Here is a 23,253-nt window from a genome sequence, read left to right as displayed (position 1 = left end):
ATTCAGATGTGTTTTGAACCATTTTTTAACAAAACTACGTGGTTCAGTTCGGTTTGGGTTTGTAATTTACAAATCGAAACAAACCAAACCAAACCGCGTTATGTTACAAACAACATTCACTTAACCCACATCCAACCCAAATTCAAACTTATTATGCTTTAGCTTTACGATTACGAATAATTTTCCCTTCTTCACACTAAAGGTTTTATAGTTTAAGTCTTCTCAAATCTCACTTAGTGATATCGCACCTTTTTCTCATCTTTTACAAGTACATATCACCTCTTGTTATCTAGTCTCTCATCTCTTAACTTCTTTCTTTTTCATCTTATTATTTTTATTCTACTGTTTTCTCTTTCAATTACATTTTTAATGCTCCTCTTATTCTCCAGTCTCTCATCTCTTTTATTCTTTATTTTTCATCTTCTCTAATCTTTCACTCCTCTTTTTTTCTATTTCATTATAATATTTTTTATATCGTTTTATGCTACTATTTTATGTTTTTTATTCCACATTTATCTAATCTTATTTTTGTATATTAAATGAAAAGTTGTTGTCCAAATATGATGAGTTTTGTTATTATTTAATAACACATAAATGATTAAATACAAAGTTATGTTGTCATCTATGTGTATGCATGGCTTAATAATTTTAAGAAAAACCGAACCAACCTAACTGTATTGGTTTGGTTTGGTTTGGTTTTATTTCTAAAAGTGAACCGAACCAAATCGAACCTCGTACTTTTTTCTTTTGCAGTTAAGATAATTTTTTAAATAAAAACCGCACAAACCGTACCGCGAACACTCCTATCCATAATTACTCTTCTATGATGTATTAGAAGTTAACACTCTTAGAGCTATTTGTATTTAGTTTTCTCCTATGGACTTAGGGCCTTCCTTTTTAAATAAAAAATTAAATACAAATAATTTTTTAAATTCGTGTAAAATATAAGACAAATTTATTTAATTATCCTTTTTATACTCTTATCTAATAAAAAAAATACAATTTACTATTGCATTAAATATTTTAAATTAAGTCAATGAAGACCGAAATTTGAATCGGTTTTTTTATACAATAATCAGTGTAGAAGATATAAAAATAGTACACCATAAAAAAAAAATTGGGTGAACACTTCTATCCAAGACCATAAAAATTTACACATAAGTAAATTGTATTTTAAACTTTTTTGGGTGAACACTTCTATCCAAGACCATAAAAAAATTTGGTAGTACATTAAATGTTTTTAGGTGAACACTTCTATCCAAGACCATAAAAATTTACACATAAGATCACATTTATTTCAATTACACACTTAAGCATAATTGTTGTGTTTCTTTCTATTTAATTATCTATAAATTTATAACTTCTGATAAGACAGCTCAAAAAATCTTTCTATAAGTTACATAATACTCCAAAAACACGCTCAATTAAAAAACATTCATTAGGGAGGAGATCTTTTAAGAGCAATTCAATTAATGTATATAGGAACTTGAGTCAAAAACTTGAATTTGTGTTATTTTCTATATCCAGAGAAATTTCACACTGCAGACTAGAAATAGCTTACAGTCATCTATACAGTCTTAAAATTGAGTACCTAAATAACAAAATAAGTTGAGTACCTATAAACTATACTGCTCTCTTCAATTTCTATTATTTTAGGAGTATTGGTTATCCCCAACCATTGATATTGAAAATCATGCTTCTAACCAAACCAAACCATTTACTCCAAAGACTAACAAAACAATTTGAATCTATATAAAGAAGCAATGTCATTAAACCACAGAGGCAGCAATAATATTTTGGTGCCTTAGTCATATTCACATTTTTAAATGCTATCCTACAACTTCATTAAACTTCAAAGCAGCCTCCGGATCAAGTGGAAAAGTAAATCGAGAAGTTTCAGGAACATGATACGGGATGTGCCTTGCCGTGTCTTCCCACCAAATACTCCTAATCTCCTTCTCGTTGAGCTTTTGTGTGGCATATTCTAACGCAGATTCTAGCTCTGTTATCCGTTCTTGAAGCCTTGTTTCAAGTAGTTCATGCAACCTTCTCTCCAATTCAACAGGAGAGACTCCAACTGAAGTATCATAACTTGCTTCTTGATGTTCCACTATTATTTCACCAAAACTCGAACTCTCGCTCTTTGAACTAGAGTCTTTAACAACAACCTGTCAATTCACACTTTCAGCCATTCCGTAATGTAACAAAATCCAACAGCAAAGTAAAATGCAAAAAATTAATCAGCCAAGTTCCTAACAATTTACAAAAGCGACGTCTTAAAGTCAAAGTCTAAAGAAAAACATCATATAGCCGCAAATTCTTAATACAATTTTCATAACTTGGGTTGGTCAAAATTCAAGAGCGGCCTCTTTTCTCTAGAAGTAGCCTCCTCTTGATACCAAAAGGGCATTACAAACTCCATTTAGATATTGCCTTTCAACCGATTCAAGAGACTATTTCTTAATCAATACTTGAAAGTTAAGGTTTATGTAACATATAGCATTTGACAAAACTATAAACAGCTTAATATAATCACGAGAAGTCAAACTTCAAACAATTTACCTCAACTCTTTCTTGCTGTACTTCTTCAAATGCAGCCTCTCCATCCAAATACACCTGCAACCGCTGTAACTCATATTCAAATTCCGCCTGAAGCTCATTAATCTCTTCTGCACATTCACCTTGTTCACGAATATCATAGTCTAGAAAACCATCACAACCAGTATTGCCTTTCAACTCCGCCTGACAACATGATTTCTCCGAACCAACCGAAAGGTGACTGTTAGAGCACGAAACTTCTTGAAAATCAGTGACAGAAACTTCAGCAAGAGCATCATCACATTGTTTCAATCGGTTAAGAAGTACGTCTTTACTTTGAATTTCGCCTTTCATGTTTTGAAGGACAATTCCCATTTCTTTTCGCAGCTCAACCATCTTGCTAAGCTCATTTTTCGTCGCTGCAATCACATATAGCAATCCACAACCAACTCCTAGCTTAAAAGATGTATCATTCCAATTTAACTGTCCTGTAGAACACCAACAACAACAACACTATAAATTTAACCGCAGTAATTAGGTATCAATTGAAATCGAATTTTTCAAATTAATCGATGAAAATTCAAATAGACAAAAATACTCACTTGATTCCTCTTCGTTGCCTTTTAATTCAATCGTTATCGGCGTGGACGGCAATTTCTCTCGGCTTTTCAGAATTCGTCGATCTTTATTTGGCCGCAGCGCCGCCAGAAAAGAACCAAGAATTCGCCGAGGCGAAAAGCATTTGGTGGAGCGATGAGAAAGATATGGCGGTTTTTTATGAACGGCGTCCATGGAGTTAACGGCGGCGGCGTCGTCTTCGGTGGCGAGAATATCGGCGAGGCGTAAAGGACGGTTATGGGAATATTGAGGGAAGTGAGAGTGATTGGGATTTGGGGATTTAAAGAAAAGGCACTTCATTGATCGTACGGTATATTTTGAAAGATTGAAGGAATAGAGAGTATTAAATTTTGTATTGAATTGTGATTATGATGATGAAAGTGATCGATTCGGTTCAAAAGGTTTAGGAGAGGTACTTTTTGTTTTTGGAGGGAACTTTATGGTTCTTTCCTCTTTCTTGATAAACCTTACAGTTTTTTTTGTTTGTTTGACTAAAATTAAAGGATTAAGGCTTTAAAGCACACACTAAGCATGATTTGAGGATTATTTGATTTTTTAATAGAATCTACTTTTAATATAATAAAGTAGAAGACATAGTAAATTATTTCATTAACCCTCTAATTTTCAATTTGAGAATGATAATCGAGGACTTAAAGGTAATTGCATTCCCTAATTATTCTTAATTTTAAATAGGGTTGCATGTCTATCCTATTATTACTGCAGTCTTTACTTCGGCCAATGAAAATAACGAATCTTTACTTTGGCCAATAGAAATAACGAATTTCCAGGGTCATTACTTTAGCTTCCAAAACACTCTTTTGAAAGAATCAATATGCAGCATGTGTTTTCCTAAACTATCTTGGAACTGCAACAAACGATTTACATTCTTCACCATCTCAGAATTCTTCAAAACCCTTCAAATTATATTCTCATTTGTTATTCATATTTGTTAACAATTTAATCTTCGAATGTCTCTTAACGATTTAACATTTAATCTTTGAATGCAGCCAGAAAAATGAGTTGAAGGGTTTACTGTATCAGCCTCCAATGATTTAACGATTTAACAGTTTTATCTTCCTCTCAGCCTCAACAACACTCTCATCTTCAATCAGCCTCCAATCAAAGCACAATATATTTGCTTTTTTGCTAAACTGGTCTTTTTTTAAATTTTCAGAAATTGTTTTAATGTCCCTGTGTTTTCTCTGTGTTTTCATGTATTGTGTTTTCATATTTCATATTCCAATCCATTTCTCTATTCCAAAGCTCCGGTTAGGGATACTCTACAAACTTCATTTGGTTAAACTCTAAAGCTGCGATTATAAGAATGCCAAGGTACAAACTTTTCATGAGTCATTTACTTTTTTGGGTTTTTTGTTATTCATCGCAGCAGGGCCGGCCCAAGGACCAAGCTGCTAAAGCTAGGGCTTTAGGCCTCAAAAGTTTTGTTTTAAAAAAGACCTCAAATTTTTTTTATTTAGATATAAAAATATTTAATGACATTTGAATTAATATATTATTGTAGTTGAATTGTTAATATATAGGCCTCTTTTCCTATTGGTATTTAGTTCAACTCTTAACAACCACAAAATTAATATTTTGAAATACATTTTAAAGACCTCACTTTAAAATTTGCTTTAGGCCTCTAAACGGGTTGGGTCGGCCCTGCATCGCAGATCCGTGTAACAAATTCGAATTCAAATTTAATATTGATATGAATCAATTTTATTGTGGGTTATTTATATGAATTAATTTGATTTTAGGTTGTTTATATAAATTAATTTGATTTTGGATTGTTTTAATTCATCAATTTTATTTAGGGTGAATTTGATTTTGTATTAAAGGTTAGTGATGGTGGTTCTGTAGATGGATGAAGGTGCGTGAGTGGTTAAAGATCGTTGCTGGACCGAGATGGAAAACATTCGTTCAACTATTCAATACATTAAGAGCCGTAACGTGAATGTTAAATAAGTTTCATTAAACTACGATCAGTTGAGTTTCGCTCTCAACTTCGATGACAAGGATGGTGGCAACAGCGGGGAGTATAGTTTTGTTTACGGTTACAGTGATTTTTCTTCGCGTTTTGTTTCTGTTCCGGCGTCGGCGAAATGTTTGATGGTTCTAGGAAAAGAACATTAAGCAAGCATGTCTCCTCAAATCCTTCTTGAATACTATATGGCCTGTTCGAAAATCAATCTCCTAATAATACCTATAATAATACTTATTGATTCAGGTTAATTACCAAGAGGATTATTAGCATTAAATTTTCTATAAATCAAAATGTTTTCATGATATACATGTCCTGCAGAATTCAAACCTTACAAGATAATTAATATACTGAAAATTATTCAAAATGTAGCCTGTCATTATGCTTGGACATTTGTTTTAAGCAATTTTAAGTGTCAAAATATTTACAGGAAAACTGTAGTGTAATTGCTTTGATTTTGAAATTGTTATATTTGCATTATGTGAGTAACTTTAAAGAGGATACTTTTTGACAGGGAACAGGAATAGTAAATTAAACATAAATCATGAAATAAACTTTATCCAAATATTTGAATTATTTTATTTTTTCTACAGATTATTTGCATTAAAGCGTTTATATATTACCAAGGTTGAATTGATTTTACAATTATTAGGTTAATATTAGGTTACTATATTCAATGCAATTTTAATATTTCAAAAAATGCATTTTCAAAATGTTTATCGGTTATATCCATGTTTTAAAATGATTAATATTCCAAACAATACTAATTTCAAACAATGCATTTTCAAAATGTTTATGGGTTGTATGTATGTTTCAAAATGATTAATATTCCAAACATTGGTTGTATTTGAAATTTATGAGAGATGTGATAGTATTGCAAGGTTAATAGTATGTATTGAATAATCATAATTATAAAATTCAACATTTATTATTGAACACTATTATAATTTACTATATTTACACAACAATATTATTAGGTTTTAAAAATGAGTGTGCTTATTATTTCAATTTTTATCATCCCAAAATAATATTAAAAAATTTATGTTTTTAAAATTATATATTTTTTAAAAGGAAAAAAATGTGTTTATTGAAATCACTTATGATGAGTTTGGAATAGAAGAAATAAGTGAGAGAGAAATTAAAATCATTTAGAGTGTGTTTGAAATAGAAGAAATAAGTGAGAAAGAAGTAGAGAGAAAAGAAGTTGAGAAAAATACTTTTATTTATCATGTATCAATAAATATTGATTAACCTATTTTTAAACTATGTATCTAAATATTTATAAACTATTTTTAGTTGTCATTTCATAAACAATATACTTTAATTTATATATAATTTAGAGTTTTATACGACAACTTTAATTATTATTTAATTAATAATACTCTTATTTAATTTGAGAACTTTTCAATGAACCTCAGGCCTTTTCTTACGCACAACTGAATTGTCCATTTTGTTTTCGTGCTTCCGTAGATGTATCTTCAGAAGCACATTTTAAAAAAAAAAATTGATTTTTTCCGTAGATATATCTATGAAAACATAGTGAAACTTGAGATTATCTCAATTAATTGGGAAAATTAGAATGTTCCGTAGATACCTTAATTAATTTGGTATTTTCTCAATTAATTTTGAAAATCTCCAATTAAATTACAAATTAATTGAGAAAATCTCAAATTCTCAATTAATTGGAAAAAATCTTTCATGGTTACATCTACAAAAAGGTTTCTCAATTAATTGATGTTTCATGAGTTTTTGCAAATAGAGTGTTCCGTAGAAGCATCTACGGAACTTGAGATTTTCCCAATTAATTAGAAAAATCTCAGGTTTCACTATGTTTTATACGCTTCCGTATATGCATCTACGAAAAAAACCAAATTTTTTCAAAATATGGAGTGTTTCCGAATGTGCATCTATGAAAGCTAGGAGTAAAAATGAAATTAAGTGTGGTGTTTAAGAGGTCCATGGAGTTGGTTGAGAAACTTTCTTTAATTTTACGGAATACATTTAAAATATTAATTAATTAATTCAACTATATAAATTGAAAGAATTTTTGGAAATAAGTTATAAATATTTTTATAAACGTTAAAAAATCTACTGTTGATACAATTATTTTTATAAACGGGAATACTTTACAAATATTTTTATAATCGAAAAAAATTTAACTACAATTATTTTTATAGAATGAGTTACACATATTTTTATAAATGGAAAAAAGTAGCGAACACATATATCTCAAGATTCTATATTTTTATAATCGAAAAAAATTTAACTACAATTATTTTTATAGAATGAGTTACACATATTTTTATAAATGGAAAAAAGTAGCGAACACATATATCTCAAGATTCTGTGTGAAGTGTACTACATCATATACTCATATATTACTCAACATAATTTCTGTGTATATCCTAACAACTAATATAACCTAATAAATTAAATTAATATTTATATGGCAGACATATTTTAAGATATTTTTCTCTCTTAATTCATATATAATTTTATATATATTTCTTAACCATAAATATATAATATTTATTTAATATTTATATCGACTTTAACCATATTTAAATTATGTATAGTCATTAGTGCATTAATTATTTCATTTATTTTTTTATTCCATTATATTATATATGTCTCTTCCTATTACCGTAATTTTTTATACATCCTTACCTCACTCATCATTTCTTTCTGAATTATGATACATTAAAAATATAACAATTTTTTTTTATTTCAGTGGTGATTATTTACCTTTCTATAAACCTAAATATACGACCATTCTGCATTCTCTTTTCCTCTGCGTTTTTTTGGATATGTGAATCGGGGTTACAAAAATTTGTTTTTAATGGTTTTTTGTTTTTAATGCTTTGCATGATAAATACGTTACTTCAACGTCGATGATTTTTTTATTTTTAATTGCTAATTATATTTGGTATATACAAACAATTCTAAATAAAAATTATTGTATTTAAAATTAGAAAAAATATTATATATATATATATATATATAATTAAAAATCAAAATATAGTAAATAAATAATGTATAAAATGAAATACAAGAATAGTAAATCATTCAAAGCATTCCAAAATATATAAGTAACGATTTATAAGCAATAAATTTCTCTGTAAAAACTTTGGGCATTCCTGCATTCCAAAATATATAAGGTTCAGTGTAACTTTTTAATCCATAAAATCATAAGATTCCAATTCATTAAATCATAAGATTTAAAAAATAGTAAAAAAAAAATGTGACTATTTCAATTAATTATAATTTATTTTATATTTTCAAAGATAACCTAAAACCTACTTTAATATTTTATTCCCATTATATTTTTTAATCGCTCCTACAAAAGTACTGAAGATTTGACTTTTATTTTTATGAGTATTTTCTTTTCAAAAAGAAGTTGGTGTTTCAGTAATATAAATAAAGTTGTTTTTTCCATAAAAAAAATAAAATAAAATTGTTTTTATAAATTTATTTAAAACAAGAACAAAATCTAGAAACAAAATCTTTGCATTCTAATAGTTTGATACATTATTTTTATGTTTTTTTAAAATGACTATCTCTCAGTATTATGATATTTTAAAATCAAATTTAAGTTTCAAATTTAAATAGACAATAATTATCTAATAAATTACTATTAAAAAAAATATTAATTATTGTTTTAGTTTTGAAAATTGAAAATTATAACACAAATCACACTTCATGATATTTGATTATTATTTATTAATGGGTTTTTCTAACCTATGCAACATTGCATAGGATAAGGACAACTAATATATTATTATTTCCTTCCATATAAATTATTATATTAATTATTTTTCTTTTGAAAAATAATATTTTATATTTTCTCTCTCCTACCCAATTAATAGATCAACATAAATAATAATTAATATGCTAATTTATATTTAAAAAGTGGTGTATTAATTGTCTCTTATCCTATGCAATGTTGCATAGGTTAGAAAAACCCTTATTTAATTGGAAGTTAAATCATTCTATGTCTTTTGATTATACTTTAAATTAAATTCTACACCTTATGTTTTTTTATTGTGCAGAATATAGTCACTTTATGGTTTTTGTGCCTATAACAGTTTATTAAGGAAAATTACTAATCAATGTTGTCTTCTTTACTATGAGGTTATGAATGATTGTAATTTGAATTACACACAATTATATACATATGCAAAGTTGTCATTCTTTTGATTCAATTTATTTCATCACTATAATATATTTATTTACTATTTATAACGATAATGTGCGAACCGTGTAAACACACGAGTAGATGAAAATTTAATTATTTCATTTATTTTTTACTAAAATATACATTTCCAACAGGCCGAGACTCTTTAATTTGTATATTATATATATATATATATATATATATATATATATATATATATATATATATATATATATATATATATATATATATATATATTTCTTAACCTTCACTGTACTATATTTATTTACTATTTATATCGATATTGTACAACACGTGTTAATGCACGGGTGAATGACAACTTAATTATTTCATTTATTTTTTCTATTAAAATATACATTTCTAATGTGCCGATATTAATATTGCGTAGCCTTAACAAACGCACGGGTAGATTAAATTAATGTTTATATGACATTCAGAATTTCAAATATTATATTTTTTTAACCATCAAACATTGTGCGATCCATACGAACACATGCATAGATGACAACTTAATTATTTTATTAATTTTTCTACTAAACTATATATTTCCTACGAGTCGAGATTACTTAATTTATATATTTTTTATACGTTTCTTAACCATCACTATACTATATTTATTTATTATTTATAACGACACTGTGCGGTCCATGTAAACGCACGGATAAATGACTAATTAATTATTTCATTTATTCTTTTTACTAAAAGATTTATTTTTGACTGAACGAGACTACTTAATTTATATATTTTTTGTATACTTTTATTGACCATATATTTATTTATTATTTATAATTACATTTGCGCGACCCGTGCGAACGCACGGGTCTCTTGCTAGTATTCGGTGAAAGAAGAATAAAATATAACACTTTCTTATTTTGTACTCGCCCATAGTATAATAATGTTATTTTATGATAGTTTTAAATATTTTTAAATTAATATTTGGGAATTGAGTTTTTTTGGACAGATCAATCGTTAATACAGGAAAATTTCAAAGTGTGAGCTGTTTTGAGTTCCTTGGTTTTAATTATGTTTTTTTTTTTTTAATAACTATAACACGCGACTCCAAAGTTATACATGACATTCTCTTTTTTTTTTTTCTTTCCTTTTTTTTTAATTCTACAACTATTCCTTCTAAAAAAAATAAAGACAATTTTCGAACCAAGTTTTCAGTAATGCATATAAAATTTTCGGTATTAAATAAATTTTCGATAGTTCATTTAAAATTTCTGGCACCTTATAAAATATTTTAGAAATTTCAAAATTTACCTGTTCATACCAGAAATTTAGTGGATAGTTGAAATTTTCGATAGTGTATTTTGTCAATTTTTTTGGACGATCAGGATTTTTCCGACAGTTTTCTAGGGCTATGATTTCACCGACAATTTTGTGTGGTCTAGAATGAATCCAATATTCTATAAATAGGGGCATATGTTATAGAGAAAGACGTATAAAAAATGTCTCTTCCTCAATTTCTGATTAAGACAAAAGTGTATTTCAACGGAAACAATCCTCCTGTTGAGTTCAAGCTTCCAGATGGCGCCTTATCTCTCACCAACTTAACAGATAAGTTGAACGAATTGCTGCCGGATACAAAGAACAGAAGGGTGAGAAAGATCAAGTTTCGTGATGATTGAGTTGATAGTAATGGAAGGGTGAAATACAACCTAATTGAATTGAAGACTAATGAAGACGTGACGGCCATGTGGAAATCATTTTGTTGTAGAATAACTAAGGGGCCGATCAAGTTTGATGTACAGATTTCAAGATCGATTGACGACATAATCAAGATGATGAAACGCCCAAACTCATCTGGTAGTAACTAGGTTTTCATGCTTAGTTATTTTTAATGATTGTTGTACTTATTGTCTTGTGTTATGTTTATCTTCTAATCGAAAAAGTAATCGGCAAAATATTATCCAATAAAAGTATTGTGATGTGAGAAGTAGTCTAAGTCACATAATATACAAAATATACAATTATAAAATCAAAATATCTAAATAGGACCCCCACGGGCTATGTGTGCAACCCGAGCTAATCTTGTGAAAAGCTCACCATCCAGGTTTACTAAACCCATGAGGTTATCCATAATAACGATGATCATCGAGAGACGCTCCCGATCATCTGAGCCTGGTGGATGTGGTGGAGGCGCGTCGTCTGGCGGTACCTCAGGATCAGAATCCTAGCAACAGAAGACCCTACGACATCGAAAGATCCTGTAATATATGGTATGAGGTGAGGATGTGATATAGTGAGATACCACTCCAAAAATCATCCTCACACTGCGAAGGGTGTTGGACAATCACCATGGATGTACACAGGGACGGACCTAGCTTAGGGGGAGAGTGGGCTTGTGCCCCCACTATAATTATAAAATATTATAGTAATAATATATAATAAATAGTTAATTTATTTATTTTATTAATATTTTAATTTAGGCTAAATTACTCTCAGAGTCCTTTAAGTTATTTAATTGTAACAGTTTGGTCTTTCATGTTATTTTCGCTACAACTATGTCCTTTATGTTATCAAATGTGCACACCGTTATCCTTTTTAACATAGAAAATGTGCTAATTATGGATGTAATTATATTGAGTGGTATAAAAATGATGAAATGCAACCAAAAATACAACAATCAACATGTATAGATATTGGTTTTACCTCACCAAAATCGAAGTGTCCTATATGGATTGGATAATGAGTTTAACCAAATCCAACCAAAATCGGTCCATGTACACTCCTAACAGTCATTGCCCTATATCTAATCTCACAGGCAGAGTTGATGATGTGGTTTTGACCATACTGTCAGAGAGACCTCTCAGACAAGTGTCTAGCCACCGAGGTCTTCCACCTTATATGTCATGAATATAATGCAGCGTTGTCGAATGGACAATGAGCCCGGCGAGCTGTGTATGGTGTCCAGACGATATCATCTGCCGTCAGAAGATACAGCTATTAGACGTTAGGATACAATCTAGAGAGGGGTGAATAGACCCCACTTAAACATTTATTCGTTTTTAGAAATTGTTTTCAAAGATGGCTTGCGGAAGCGCTTCGAGATCGACCCGCATATATTCCAAACCACTATTGGTAGAATCGAATATATGACTAAACCTTTAATTAATGTAAGAATTACTAAAGATGAGAAGTAACTTGTGTCATACCCCAAAATTTGCCCATACATTTTATCCTATTCAAATTCAAATCAAAACATAAAGCTTCAAGACACACTCTCCTAAGCAAAGATCAGAGAATTAGGGTTTGGTTTATTCAAGGGAAAATCAGTAAATCAATGGCTCCAAGGCATCTCATATGACTCAATATATATCACATCATCCCCATGACAAGTATCAAGTCTCATCTCAAAGAATTGGTCACTCAATTGTTCAGAAAGTCAACAGTCGACTAGGTTAACCTAAAAGTCAACTGTGGTCAAAGCAAAGTCAAAACTCCTGATTTTTTGTCAAGATCCTCATATTGAAGTGTCATTCACCATTTGATCAATAATTGATCATGGTTCATCAAGGAAAGAACAAAAATCAATAAATCAAGAAGTTTCTAAATTAGGGTTTTGTATAGGAAAAGTCAACTGAACTTTGACCAGCCATAACTTTTACATGGAACATCCAAAATTTTCCATCCAAAGCTCATTCTGAAGGAAATTTGATTCTCCACAAATTTGTGTCTCACATGCCAAGTCTAAAAATGCTTCATTTGTGAGATATGGACCAAAACATTATAGGTCCTTTTCTAAAGTCGACAAAAAAGACACTTTTTTCCAAAGGACATAAAAGAAGCATGGAAAATGATTTTGATATGAGACCAAAGACACTGGTTAAAGGACTCTTTAAGGTTTCCAAAAAATCCACAAGCTTGAAAAAATAATGAGATATGGAGAAATGGCATGATGTACAAGTTCACCTATTTTTCAAAGGGTGTAAAGCCTAAAACTCAAGATATTTCTAAATGGGCTTGCATTCTTTTTTATTTACCCTCATCATAGGCCCATCCACGTGTTAAAAACAAAGACCTCTTATTTTTCATAATTTTCATTAATTATTTATGATTTTTATTTATTTAAATCATGATTTAATTATATAAAATATGAAAAATAATGAAAGATTTAATTTTCCTTCAATTTCAATCATCATTAATCATTAAAATATTCCAATATTCAGTCAAAATTCGTACAAGAGCAAATTGGGAGAAAAAAGATTGAAATTGGCCAAATTTGGAAATCTTAACAAATCAATTTTTTTCAAACAAGCAATCCAAGATTCAAGGAAGATTTGATCCTAATTTGTTAACCTAATCTCTTCACCTATATATACACAACAAACACAGAGCATTAGGACACGATTTTCTGCCTCCAAGAGCCCTAGTTTCGTTCTTAAACTTCAAGAACAAGTCAAGAACGAATTTGGAGTTAGAGTGCGATTCAAGCCGTTCCAAGCATCCCAAAAGATTCACAGACGCATTCTGAACCTGTTGGGATCACTACACGCAATCAAAACTCTCAGAACTACCTCCTTTTTAGCAAGGTAAGTCACTGCATTCTTTGCTTCGATTACATGAATTCATGCATCATTCTTTAAAATTGACTGTCTATTATTGATCTTTATGGCATTTGGAACGTTTCTGGATCATTGTTATGTTGTTTGCGTGAATATACATGAATATGCCATTGTTGAATATTAGGGTTTGTTTTAGGGCTTTTTGTTACAGGTTAAATTAGACCTAATTAAAGCCAAGGTAAGGATCGTGAGGTCTGGACGATCACGTTTATGACCTCGCGAAGAATTTCTATTGCGTTTTTGTTGTATTCGTAAAACCACAGGGCTATGGCAACGATGGAGGTCTGTAGGTAAAGGTCTTGCAGACCTAATACGACGGCTGGAGGTTGGGGATGACCTCGTGTCGTCCTGTGATTGGCTGATTTCAAATAGAAAAGGCGCGTTGAAGAGTTCTGTACCCTAGGATTCGGTGCGTTATGAAACACGCGCTATGGTGCTCCCTCATCATCGCAGCCTTCCATCTGATCGTCCAGTCAATCCAATGGATCTGAGCCTGCAGGTGCACCATGGAATGCACGCGCGTGTCACACTGAATCGAAAGTTAAGTTTTCCAGAATTTTTTTTAATTTTAATTATACAGCCTATTTATTTAGTTTATAAATATATATATATATATATATATATATATATATATATTAATTGTTTTAAATTCTTTCTTTCTTTCTTCTCTAATAAAATAAAAGCTATTATATTTTTATTTCAAAAACTTTTTTATAATAAATATTTATTTATTTTATTTACTTATGTATTTATTTATTTAAATATTTATAATATTTGTTTTCTTTACTTATATTCATTTATTAATTATAGTATTTATTTTACTTGTCTTATCTACTTATTTATTTATTTAATTATATTTGATTACTTATATTTATTCAAAATTTCTTATTTACTCTAAAAAATTCCTAAAAATTATTTTTTTATTTATTTTTATTTTCTCATCCCGATTTAATTAATTAGGTCGCGAGACCAATAATTAATTGAATCATTCGTATTTTCTTATTTTAATCCGTACCCTAATCAGGGTTTACGAAGATCATGCCATACACTAAATATATGTCTCTTTTCTGTGCCTTTTCAGGATTGTCTTTTCAAGTACTTTTCGACAACGCGCCTTCAACAAACCAAAGCTAAGTCCTGACTCTATACTTATTTAAATATTTGTTATTTTGCCTCTTTGATTTAAAATTATGGTTTCATCTTCAAAAGTCAATGGACTCTTCCTACACTCACTTTCCTTTGCCTTTGTCAAACCTTTTCAGGGTTAATCCCGAGGCTTCCTGCCAACCATATCAGATCAAATTCGAAGCTAAGTGCCCATTTGCTTTATTTATTTTAAACTTCTTTATTCCTTATTTTTAGGTTAGTAGCGTTTGCCTCCGAACTGATAATGCACTCACCCTACTTTCACTTGCTATTTTTCCCACCTTTTCAGGGTTTGTCAATTGCCAAAGCTACGAATATCGGTAACCCTAAACTCAAATCTCAATTATTACCTGTGTCAAACTTATATTGCTTATTCATCCCGCTGGTTTCAATTTCCCTCTCCTCCGCTGGTTGCAATTTCCCTTCCCCCATTATTACTGTTAATATTAATTGTTATGGTTAGTAATCCTAGGGAGTGCAAGTCTTGAACTGAATTAGGATAACTAATTATAAGATAATATAATGAATTAACCACGTGATTGTTGCACACACGCACACTTTTGGGGTAACCTCTCTGTTGCCTTGTTGCCTTGTGTTTTTTGCAGAATAGCCATGTCCCTCGAATACGAGGATACCTCAGCCATGTTGCCTCATACAAATAAAGGTCATAAGTCCCTAATGATGCTGCCTTCGATACGCTAACATGACCTCGACCCTCGGAAGTTGCCTACGGAAAAGGCTGAGGTATCCCCTGGCTGCCTACGAAAGGCTATTCTGATCCTTCCCTTAGACTACCTGCCTCTCTATGGCATGGGTCAGTCTTTAGGCGAATGATAACTCGATGACCCGTCTACATCCAAATGAAAGGCTTCCTGCCCACCTATGGCAAGGATAGACCCTTTCATCCTGAAAGGCTAAAAAGAGACCTATCATCTGAGTTTAAGGTAATTGCCCCTAATTGCCTTGCCATGCTCTATTTTCTATATTCTTTCTCAAAATTCTTCAAAAACTGGCTACGCTCATTTACGAGCTAAAGTCCATTTTTCCTCTTTCATCTACATTTTCTGAAAACGAGCAAGCAAAGCAATTAAGAGCCCATGGAAAACCATGGATGCAAAGGGTGCCTTACACGTTCCCTTTGCATAAATTACCCCCCGAACTTAGATTTCTTTAAAAGGTTTTTTTCTGTTTCTTTTAGCCTTTCTGAATTTGTTTGGATAAAATAAAAGTCGGTGGCGACTCATGCTTAACCGCGACATTTCGATCGATAAAAAGTCAGTTCACCGTATTACAACTTGAATCAATTGGTTTTGAAATATAGTCGTTTGAACAATTAAACACTCAAGCACCTACCTCCAATGAAATATAAATGACAAATTGACTTAGTAAATTTATCCAACACTTGTTGTGCATATTATGCACAAACAATTTCACAAATAGTTGGTGTGCAATTGTTAGCAAGTTAATAAGTTCTAACCGTGGTTGATTGTGAAATCCAATTGCAATTAACAATTGCAATTCTCAACACAAAAATAGATTTGTATCGCAATTTAACACTTAGAATTATTATCCAATTAACAATTTTATACCAATATCAATAGCAAGTAATACAGAAATAAGGAGAGAGGAATACATCAAATTTGTTTAGGCAGTCCCCCTATCAGCCTCACTAAGTGTACGTCTGCCCCCAATTCCAAACGGGAATTGATATAGTTTTTATTTCTTTGCAAATTGTTATTACAAGAGAAGTTAAAGCAATAAATTCAAACAAATTCAATTTTTAATGTGACTCTTTATCTTCCCTCCCCTTTATCTTAAGCAATATCAAGTCTCCTAACAATGTAGAATCAATCATTTACCGTTACCTCCTTGACTGAACCCACTGTTCTTCAAGGCTTTCACTCGGCTGAATTGCAATCTCAAATTGTTTTCATCCAAGAACTTTGATTGATCCTCTGTCTACCATTACTCCCTTGACCGAACCTACCGTTCTTTAAGGCTTTCACTTGGCCGAATCGAATTCAAAGCTTCTTGTCAAAAACCCTCCAAATCAATATGATCTTGGAGGACAAAACCCCAACGGTTTTATTCAATGAAACCCACAAAATTCTTCACCCAATCGGAATTATGATGTACAAATCTGATTTCAAAGTTGTGTTGACTTATATGCATGAATGTATTTATATGTTTGTGTTAAAGGAAGCAAAAACTGGAAAATTCATGCATAAAAATTCCCAAAATTGAGCGATGCGTTGACCTCCAGGGTTGCATGCATCGACCTTTACAAGGGAAAAAGGTCTGGAGGTGAGCAACATAGTATGCGTCAACCTCTAGGCTTAATTTCAAAATTATTTGCCACAATGGACGAATGAACAATATTGTTGTGTGGTAACTTATCATAGGGAACTACGTAGTCTTTTAGTGGCTTGGTATCTAAAGGTTCCTCCATTAGATGTTGTGCTAAGATTCAGCATCTCTCGTGCGAGAAAATGATTGATCTCACATACGATAACAAATTTTAAAAAAATAAGTTGATTTAGTCTATACAGTGCTAGAATAAATTTCAATATAATAAATTATCTCCTCGGCAATGGCGCCAAAAACTTAATGCAAGCCGCAAGTTCATGACAGAGAGAAGTAGTACAAAAGAAATCGAACTACAGGGAGATATTGTTTGACAACTAATTTTTACTTTAGCATTGAAATGACAATCTGATTTAAATATTGAAGTTTCAGGGATGATGAATAAAATTAACAAAATAAAAGACATGACATGGGGTACATGAATACCTATTTCAAAGTATCCAATTGAATATCCGAATTGAATATGAGAAAAATAGAGAGAGTTATAGAAAATAGATAAAATTGTACAACATCTCTTTTGCAACATGTGTAATCTCTCAGATGGATACCAAAATGTCTTCTGATTAACCCTCAAGGACCCACAAATTGGATACATAAATTACCTATTTGATCACTTATTAGATGGTCTTGCCTTCGCAAAAAGAATGTGGTTTCTAGATAGCGAACGCTCAAGACATATGATGAAGGGCATTTTAATGTTTATCAAGTTTTTTCACAAAAAAACTATCACGTTATGTACAAAGACACCAATAAAGGTAAAATTCTAGGAGAATGTGTCAATGGATATCCCTCCACGATCACTATAGATAGAGTTTTGTTGGTTAAAAGGATTTAAGACAACTTATTAAGTGTTAGTCAATTATATGACAAGGGGTATTCAATCATCTTTGATGAGCTCATTTGATCCAACTTTTTATCTACTTTTCTTCTCCTTATAAGGAGATGGAGGGCCAGACACATTTTTTATAAAACTCTTATGAAAAAAGGTAGCTTTTTTTAAGACAAAAAATAGAATAAAAGGAGCTTGTAAAAAAGGCGTTGAAACCAACTTTTTCGGAGCTTAAATCGTGTGGTCGGGGTTCGAATCCCCAATGAAAGCATTTTTCTTAAAAAAATAACACTTGTGCAGTAGACGTAAGTTTTTAAATATTTTATATGGTTCATAACATCTAGAGTTATGTTTTATTTATTTTTTCTTCTTCTTCTGTTTACATCATCATTTTTGTAGATAGTAGTATTGTTCAACTTTTTATTCATTTTGTATATTATATCTTGTTTTATTTTATAATAATTTTCAATAATAATATTATTTATTTCTTATACTATATACTAAATTATATATAACCAAACAACTTTAACTTTACGCTCTTATTTTTAACTTTCATTTTAAAGTAACTTTTAAGACTTAAAAAAGTTTGGCCAAACAAGCTAAGTTGCCTAATTGAACAAAAGGCTTGTAAATTTATCATGTTTAATGGTTCTACAATTGATAATATATGCTAGATCTAGATGATGTATCATGACATAATACTAAATATTTGCTCAACAATAATGAAGATTTATGGTTATGGTAAAGACGTTTATGACACCCACTCTCTGACTTGATAAATAGGATAATTTTGAAAAACCTAGTAGTCGGTCTACCTAACATAATTTTTTTAAAAGATAAGCTATGTGATGCGTGTCAAGTGGGAAAGCAAACAAGAGTTTCTTTTAAACTAAAAAATGTTGTTTCAACTTCAAAATCGCTTGAGCTTCATCATCTAGATCTTTTTAGCCCTCCAAAGACAAAGAGTCTAGGAGGTAAATATTACGCCTTTGTTATCATATATGACTATTCTAGATTTACTTAGAATTTATTCCTAACCCATAAGGAAGAAACCTTTAAATATTTTGTTAAATTTTCTAAACGTGTCCAAAACATTTTTAATTTGAAATCATCATTCTTTGAAGCGACCATGATGGTGAATTTGTTAACAAGAGTTATCTTTCAATTGTTGCAGCTGCTTTTACCCTTTAAGCAAGTCAGATTCTTGGAACTTTAGGATTCTTTTTAACCAAAATTCTCCATTGTTTTGATCGCCTCTATGGCAACAAGGATACCCCGCTAATGGATCATGCATTTTGATCGTCTCTATGGGTGGAAAGGATCCCATAGGGATCCAACAACGTTTTGACTGCCTATATGGGCGGCAAGGATCCTACTTAGGGACTTCGCATTTTGATAGCCTCTATGGTGGGGGTATGGATCCCACTCAGAGATCTAACGACTTGATTTCCTCAATGGGCGGCATTTGAATTTTACAGTAGGGGTTATCCAGCTAGGATTGGGTTATGAGTAATGGATCCCGTGTTTTGATCGTCTCTATGAGAGGCAAGGATCCTATAGGGATCCCAACAACGTTTTAACAACTTATTTGGGCGACACAGATCTTACTTAGGGACCTTGCATTTTGATAGCCTGTATGACGATGACAAAGATCCCATTTAGCACCGGAAATGGGAATACACCTTAGAGACCTTGATGAGATAATCAATTTGAAGAACATGGAATTCCACTAAGATCAAGCGGGACTTTAGTTGAGTTCTCTCTATACAACACTAAGGGTGAATCATTTAATTATCATTTATGTAATGATTTTAAAAACAAAGTTATTATTATATAGGAAAATCAGTCAAACCAAATGACGATCCAAGTTGCAGGATACTAGGTAGATAGAAATCAACGTTCTGATTCTTGCATTAAAAATACAACGACACTTGAGTGCACTCGAACACCCTAGTTAAAGCATTAAACCATAACTTGCAAAAAGGGATCTTCCAAATAGGGAGGCTATGTAACGCCCAGACTGATTTTAGGATTATTTACCGACCCCATAAACCAACACAGGTTTTTCAGCATTCTTTATCCTCAATCACACTCTTTTTAGAAAACTTCCTAGAAGATCACACATCCAAATACTACTCCCAGTCAAGCCTCCATAACTATAAAATTTATAATGTTTAGCCTACCGAAAAGTTGACGCATCTTGTTAGTATAGGTAGTACCAATCAATTCTTATAAGTCTCCTTTTAACCATGTAGTCTCATATCTGCATAACCTTAGGATCCCTCCTATTCCGATGTGAATTCGGTGACCGCTCTCCGCCCTTTTCGGCCTCGACTGTTACATGCCCACCAACTTTCGCATGATTCATCCCCGAACCACATCGTACTGGGATATGTATGCTCTAATACCATTTGTAACGCCTCAGATTGCTTTCAATATTATTGGCTGACCCCGCAAACCAACCCAGGTCATTTCGACATGTTTTGTCCTCACTCACATGCTTTCCGAGAAACTTTCTAGAAGGTCACTCATTCAAATACTACTCCAAGTTAAGTCTCCTTAACTATGAAGGTCTTATTGGTTAAACTATCAAAAAGAAAATGCATCTTGTTGGTATAGGTAGTACCAATCAATCCTTATAAGTCTTCCTTGGACCATGTAGTTTCATACATGAACAACCTTAGGATCCCTCTCATTCTGATGTGAATTCGGTGACCACTCTCCGCCCTCTTCGGCCTCGGGTGTTACAGGCTACGTGTATTGGAATGTCTGAAGTAACATGACAGAAAGACTGACATTTAACACACTTGTTTCTCACTCCATTCGTTATTGGATTCAGAGTTCTTCATGACTATGGACAATAAGTATAACGCTTTGCGACCAAAATGTGTCCAAAAAAAATTCTCGCTCGACACTTCACGACAAGTTTGAGGACAACTGTTTTGGGTTGGCCAAAGACCTAATAAGAAAGGTTAATTTATTATTCTAAAGAAAGCCCAATAGACATTTGAACCAAAAGTATATATGTTCTCACATGCACAAAATTCAAGGAACACACACTTTTCCTACTTTCCTCTACCCCTTTCAAACTTATTCACAGACTTAGATGTTGGAGGGTTAATCTTGCAAGTTCTCTCTCGTGTTCCACTGCACCAGAGACTCACAATACCACATCAGGAATCCAAGATCCATAATTTAAGCATAATTCTGGTTCCGATTGGAACAAGTAGTAATTAAAAGCACTTATTCATTTAAATTGTGGAGACTTAACTAAAAGTTAAGATTGTAAAAATATTTAACTAAAAAAATAATAATCTTAATATAAATTTTATAAATAAAAAATAGTAATTAAAAGCACTTAATTTAAATTGTGGAGACTAAACTAAAAGTTAAGATTGTAAAAATATTTAACTAAAAAAATTAATAATCTTTGCATAAATTTTATTTCACCAAAACGAAGATACCCACTCCTCTTTCTCCTTTTTTTTTTTTTAAAGGCCTCTTTCTACTTCTATGTTATTAGTACTAACCAAACTAGAAATAACCAAGCAAAATAACAAAAAGTCTTTTGATACAATAAAATCCTATGAATTCCATCAATGTTTTTCCACATCGAAACTTGTTCCAGAAATTGCCGTGGCAAGTGCTGTCCTAAAATTATGATCTCTTGTCAAAGAAGCTGTCAGTTGCTGAACTAACAGCTGGTGTATAGACGACCTTTGAACACCATTGTCAACTACTACTTTGCTTGGCAAGACCAAGTCATGCGTTGAAGCTAATGGAGAAGGAACAGAATTATACGTAGAGGCCTCACTTTGGTTTGACGATGTTTGTGCTTGCTGGTGATGTGCATGGTTGTGCTCTCCTTCGTATGTTGTCACTAACACGTTTGGATCTTCTACACTTCTCTGCACCTTCTTCTTCACAGGACAGCATGGAGCAAAAGAGCACTTGAAGTAAGCCCTAGGAGATGGATTATCCCTTGTAACTTTCTGACCATATTTTCTCCACTGATATCCATCTCTCACATACTATAACAAACAACAATAATAAAAAATTAATCTTATTATTTAGTTTCAAGAATTAAATAAATCAAATTGTTTTATGAAATTCGTAGAAGAACTTACTAAGCTAGGGTTGGATGCATCTGTTCGAACAAGAACCTTAGAAATTTTCGGAGAAGAGTTGTGTTGTTGGAATGTTTCTTCCTTAGCAGTTGTAGTGCAATTTTCAATGCACTCGAGCTTTCTCTTCCTCGATGGCGTGGTCACTGGTTCTTGACTCTTGAACTCGTTTAAATGCTTCTGCAACGCAATATAATTGTCGCACATGAGGTTTAACCTCTCAGTTAACTTCTTATTCTCATTACTTAGACGCTCCAGCTCTTCCACCAAAACCTTAGCAACCTGAATCATTTCAATCATAAGTTAACTTTTCAATATGTTACAAAATATAACTAAAATTATGTACTTATAATAGTATAGTAGTGGAGTATAGTATACTAACCATAGCAACATCTGTGTCTTGAGAAGGGACAAGGTTGAGGTTAAGAGAAGTATCAACGCACGTTGGTTCCATGTAGAAGGATAACGTTTGAGGTACACAAATTCAATTTATGATGAATGGTTTTGAATTAGTTTTTGTGATATAAAACTATACTATATGAGAGGATGGAATTGTATAATTTATAATTTAGGTTGCTAAGGTTGCAAGTGAGAAATGGGAAAGAAGGAGGAAAGTGAGAAACAAGTCTCGTGCAATTAATTTCGTCCTTTTCTCTCTATACGCGCATTTAACAGAGACACAAAAACAAAATAATTCTTTTTTTTTTGTTTTTTTCTTTTAAATTATATGTACCATGAATCTTCTATTTTTATCAATTTTAATAAAATAATTATTTTTATTAATATAAAAATTATAAATATTTATTTAAATTTCTAAAAGTTTATATTAGACACATTTTTGTATTTGATTTAATACTACAACTTATTATCTAATGAGTTTTAATAAG

The 23,253-nt window shown here is 31.4% G+C and overlaps 2 protein-coding genes and 1 long non-coding RNA gene across 3 annotated transcripts; 1 reads left to right on the top strand and 2 right to left on the bottom strand.

The window, feature by feature from the left end:
- Window positions 1-1,730: 1,730 nt before the first annotated feature.
- LOC131660667 (protein POLAR LOCALIZATION DURING ASYMMETRIC DIVISION AND REDISTRIBUTION-like) lies at window positions 1,731-3,634 on the bottom strand. The gene is made up of 3 exons (XM_058929957.1): window positions 3,141-3,634; window positions 2,563-3,026; window positions 1,731-2,168 (listed from the first exon to the last, which is right to left on the bottom strand). Exons 1-3 carry the CDS (start codon window positions 3,454-3,456, stop codon window positions 1,830-1,832), a joined length of 1,119 nt encoding a protein of 372 aa, XP_058785940.1. The 5' UTR covers window positions 3,457-3,634; the 3' UTR covers window positions 1,731-1,829.
- Window positions 2,725-5,552, top strand: LOC131660668 (uncharacterized). The gene is made up of 3 exons (XR_009301009.1): window positions 2,725-2,861; window positions 4,164-4,488; window positions 4,998-5,552. It is a non-coding gene; the product is annotated as an uncharacterized LOC131660668 (long non-coding RNA).
- A 16,096-nt stretch (window positions 5,553-21,648) lies between these two features.
- Window positions 21,649-22,971, bottom strand: LOC131655164 (probable WRKY transcription factor 40). Its single transcript, XM_058925063.1, has 3 exons — window positions 22,749-22,971; window positions 22,370-22,648; window positions 21,649-22,273 (listed from the first exon to the last, which is right to left on the bottom strand). The coding sequence occupies exons 1-3, from the start codon at window positions 22,818-22,820 to the stop codon at window positions 21,839-21,841; spliced, it is 786 nt and encodes a 261-aa protein (XP_058781046.1). The 5' UTR covers window positions 22,821-22,971; the 3' UTR covers window positions 21,649-21,838.
- Between the last annotated feature and the right edge of the window lie 282 nt (window positions 22,972-23,253).

The sequence above is a fragment of the Vicia villosa genome, linkage group LG3 (assembly GCF_029867415.1).
Source record: "Vicia villosa cultivar HV-30 ecotype Madison, WI linkage group LG3, Vvil1.0, whole genome shotgun sequence".
NCBI lineage: Eukaryota > Viridiplantae > Streptophyta > Magnoliopsida > Fabales > Fabaceae > Vicia > Vicia villosa.
This window is presented reverse-complemented; position numbering and strand designations above follow the sequence as displayed.

Coding starts and splice junctions, on each gene's coding strand:
- LOC131660667 (XM_058929957.1), bottom strand. CDS start 3,456: ATGAAGTGCCTTTTCTTTAAATCCCCAAATCCCAATCACTCTCACTTC. Junction 3,027..3,140: donor AGGCAACGAAGAGGAATCAA/GTGAGTATTTTT, acceptor GGTGTTCTACAG/GACAGTTAAATTGGAATGAT. Junction 2,169..2,562: donor TACAGCAAGAAAGAGTTGAG/GTAAATTGTTTG, acceptor GTGAATTGACAG/GTTGTTGTTAAAGACTCTAG.
- LOC131655164 (XM_058925063.1), bottom strand. CDS start 22,820: ATGGAACCAACGTGCGTTGATACTTCTCTTAACCTCAACCTTGTCCCT. Junction 22,649..22,748: donor AAGACACAGATGTTGCTATG/GTTAGTATACTA, acceptor GAAATGATTCAG/GTTGCTAAGGTTTTGGTGGA. Junction 22,274..22,369: donor ATGCATCCAACCCTAGCTTA/GTAAGTTCTTCT, acceptor TGTTTGTTATAG/TATGTGAGAGATGGATATCA.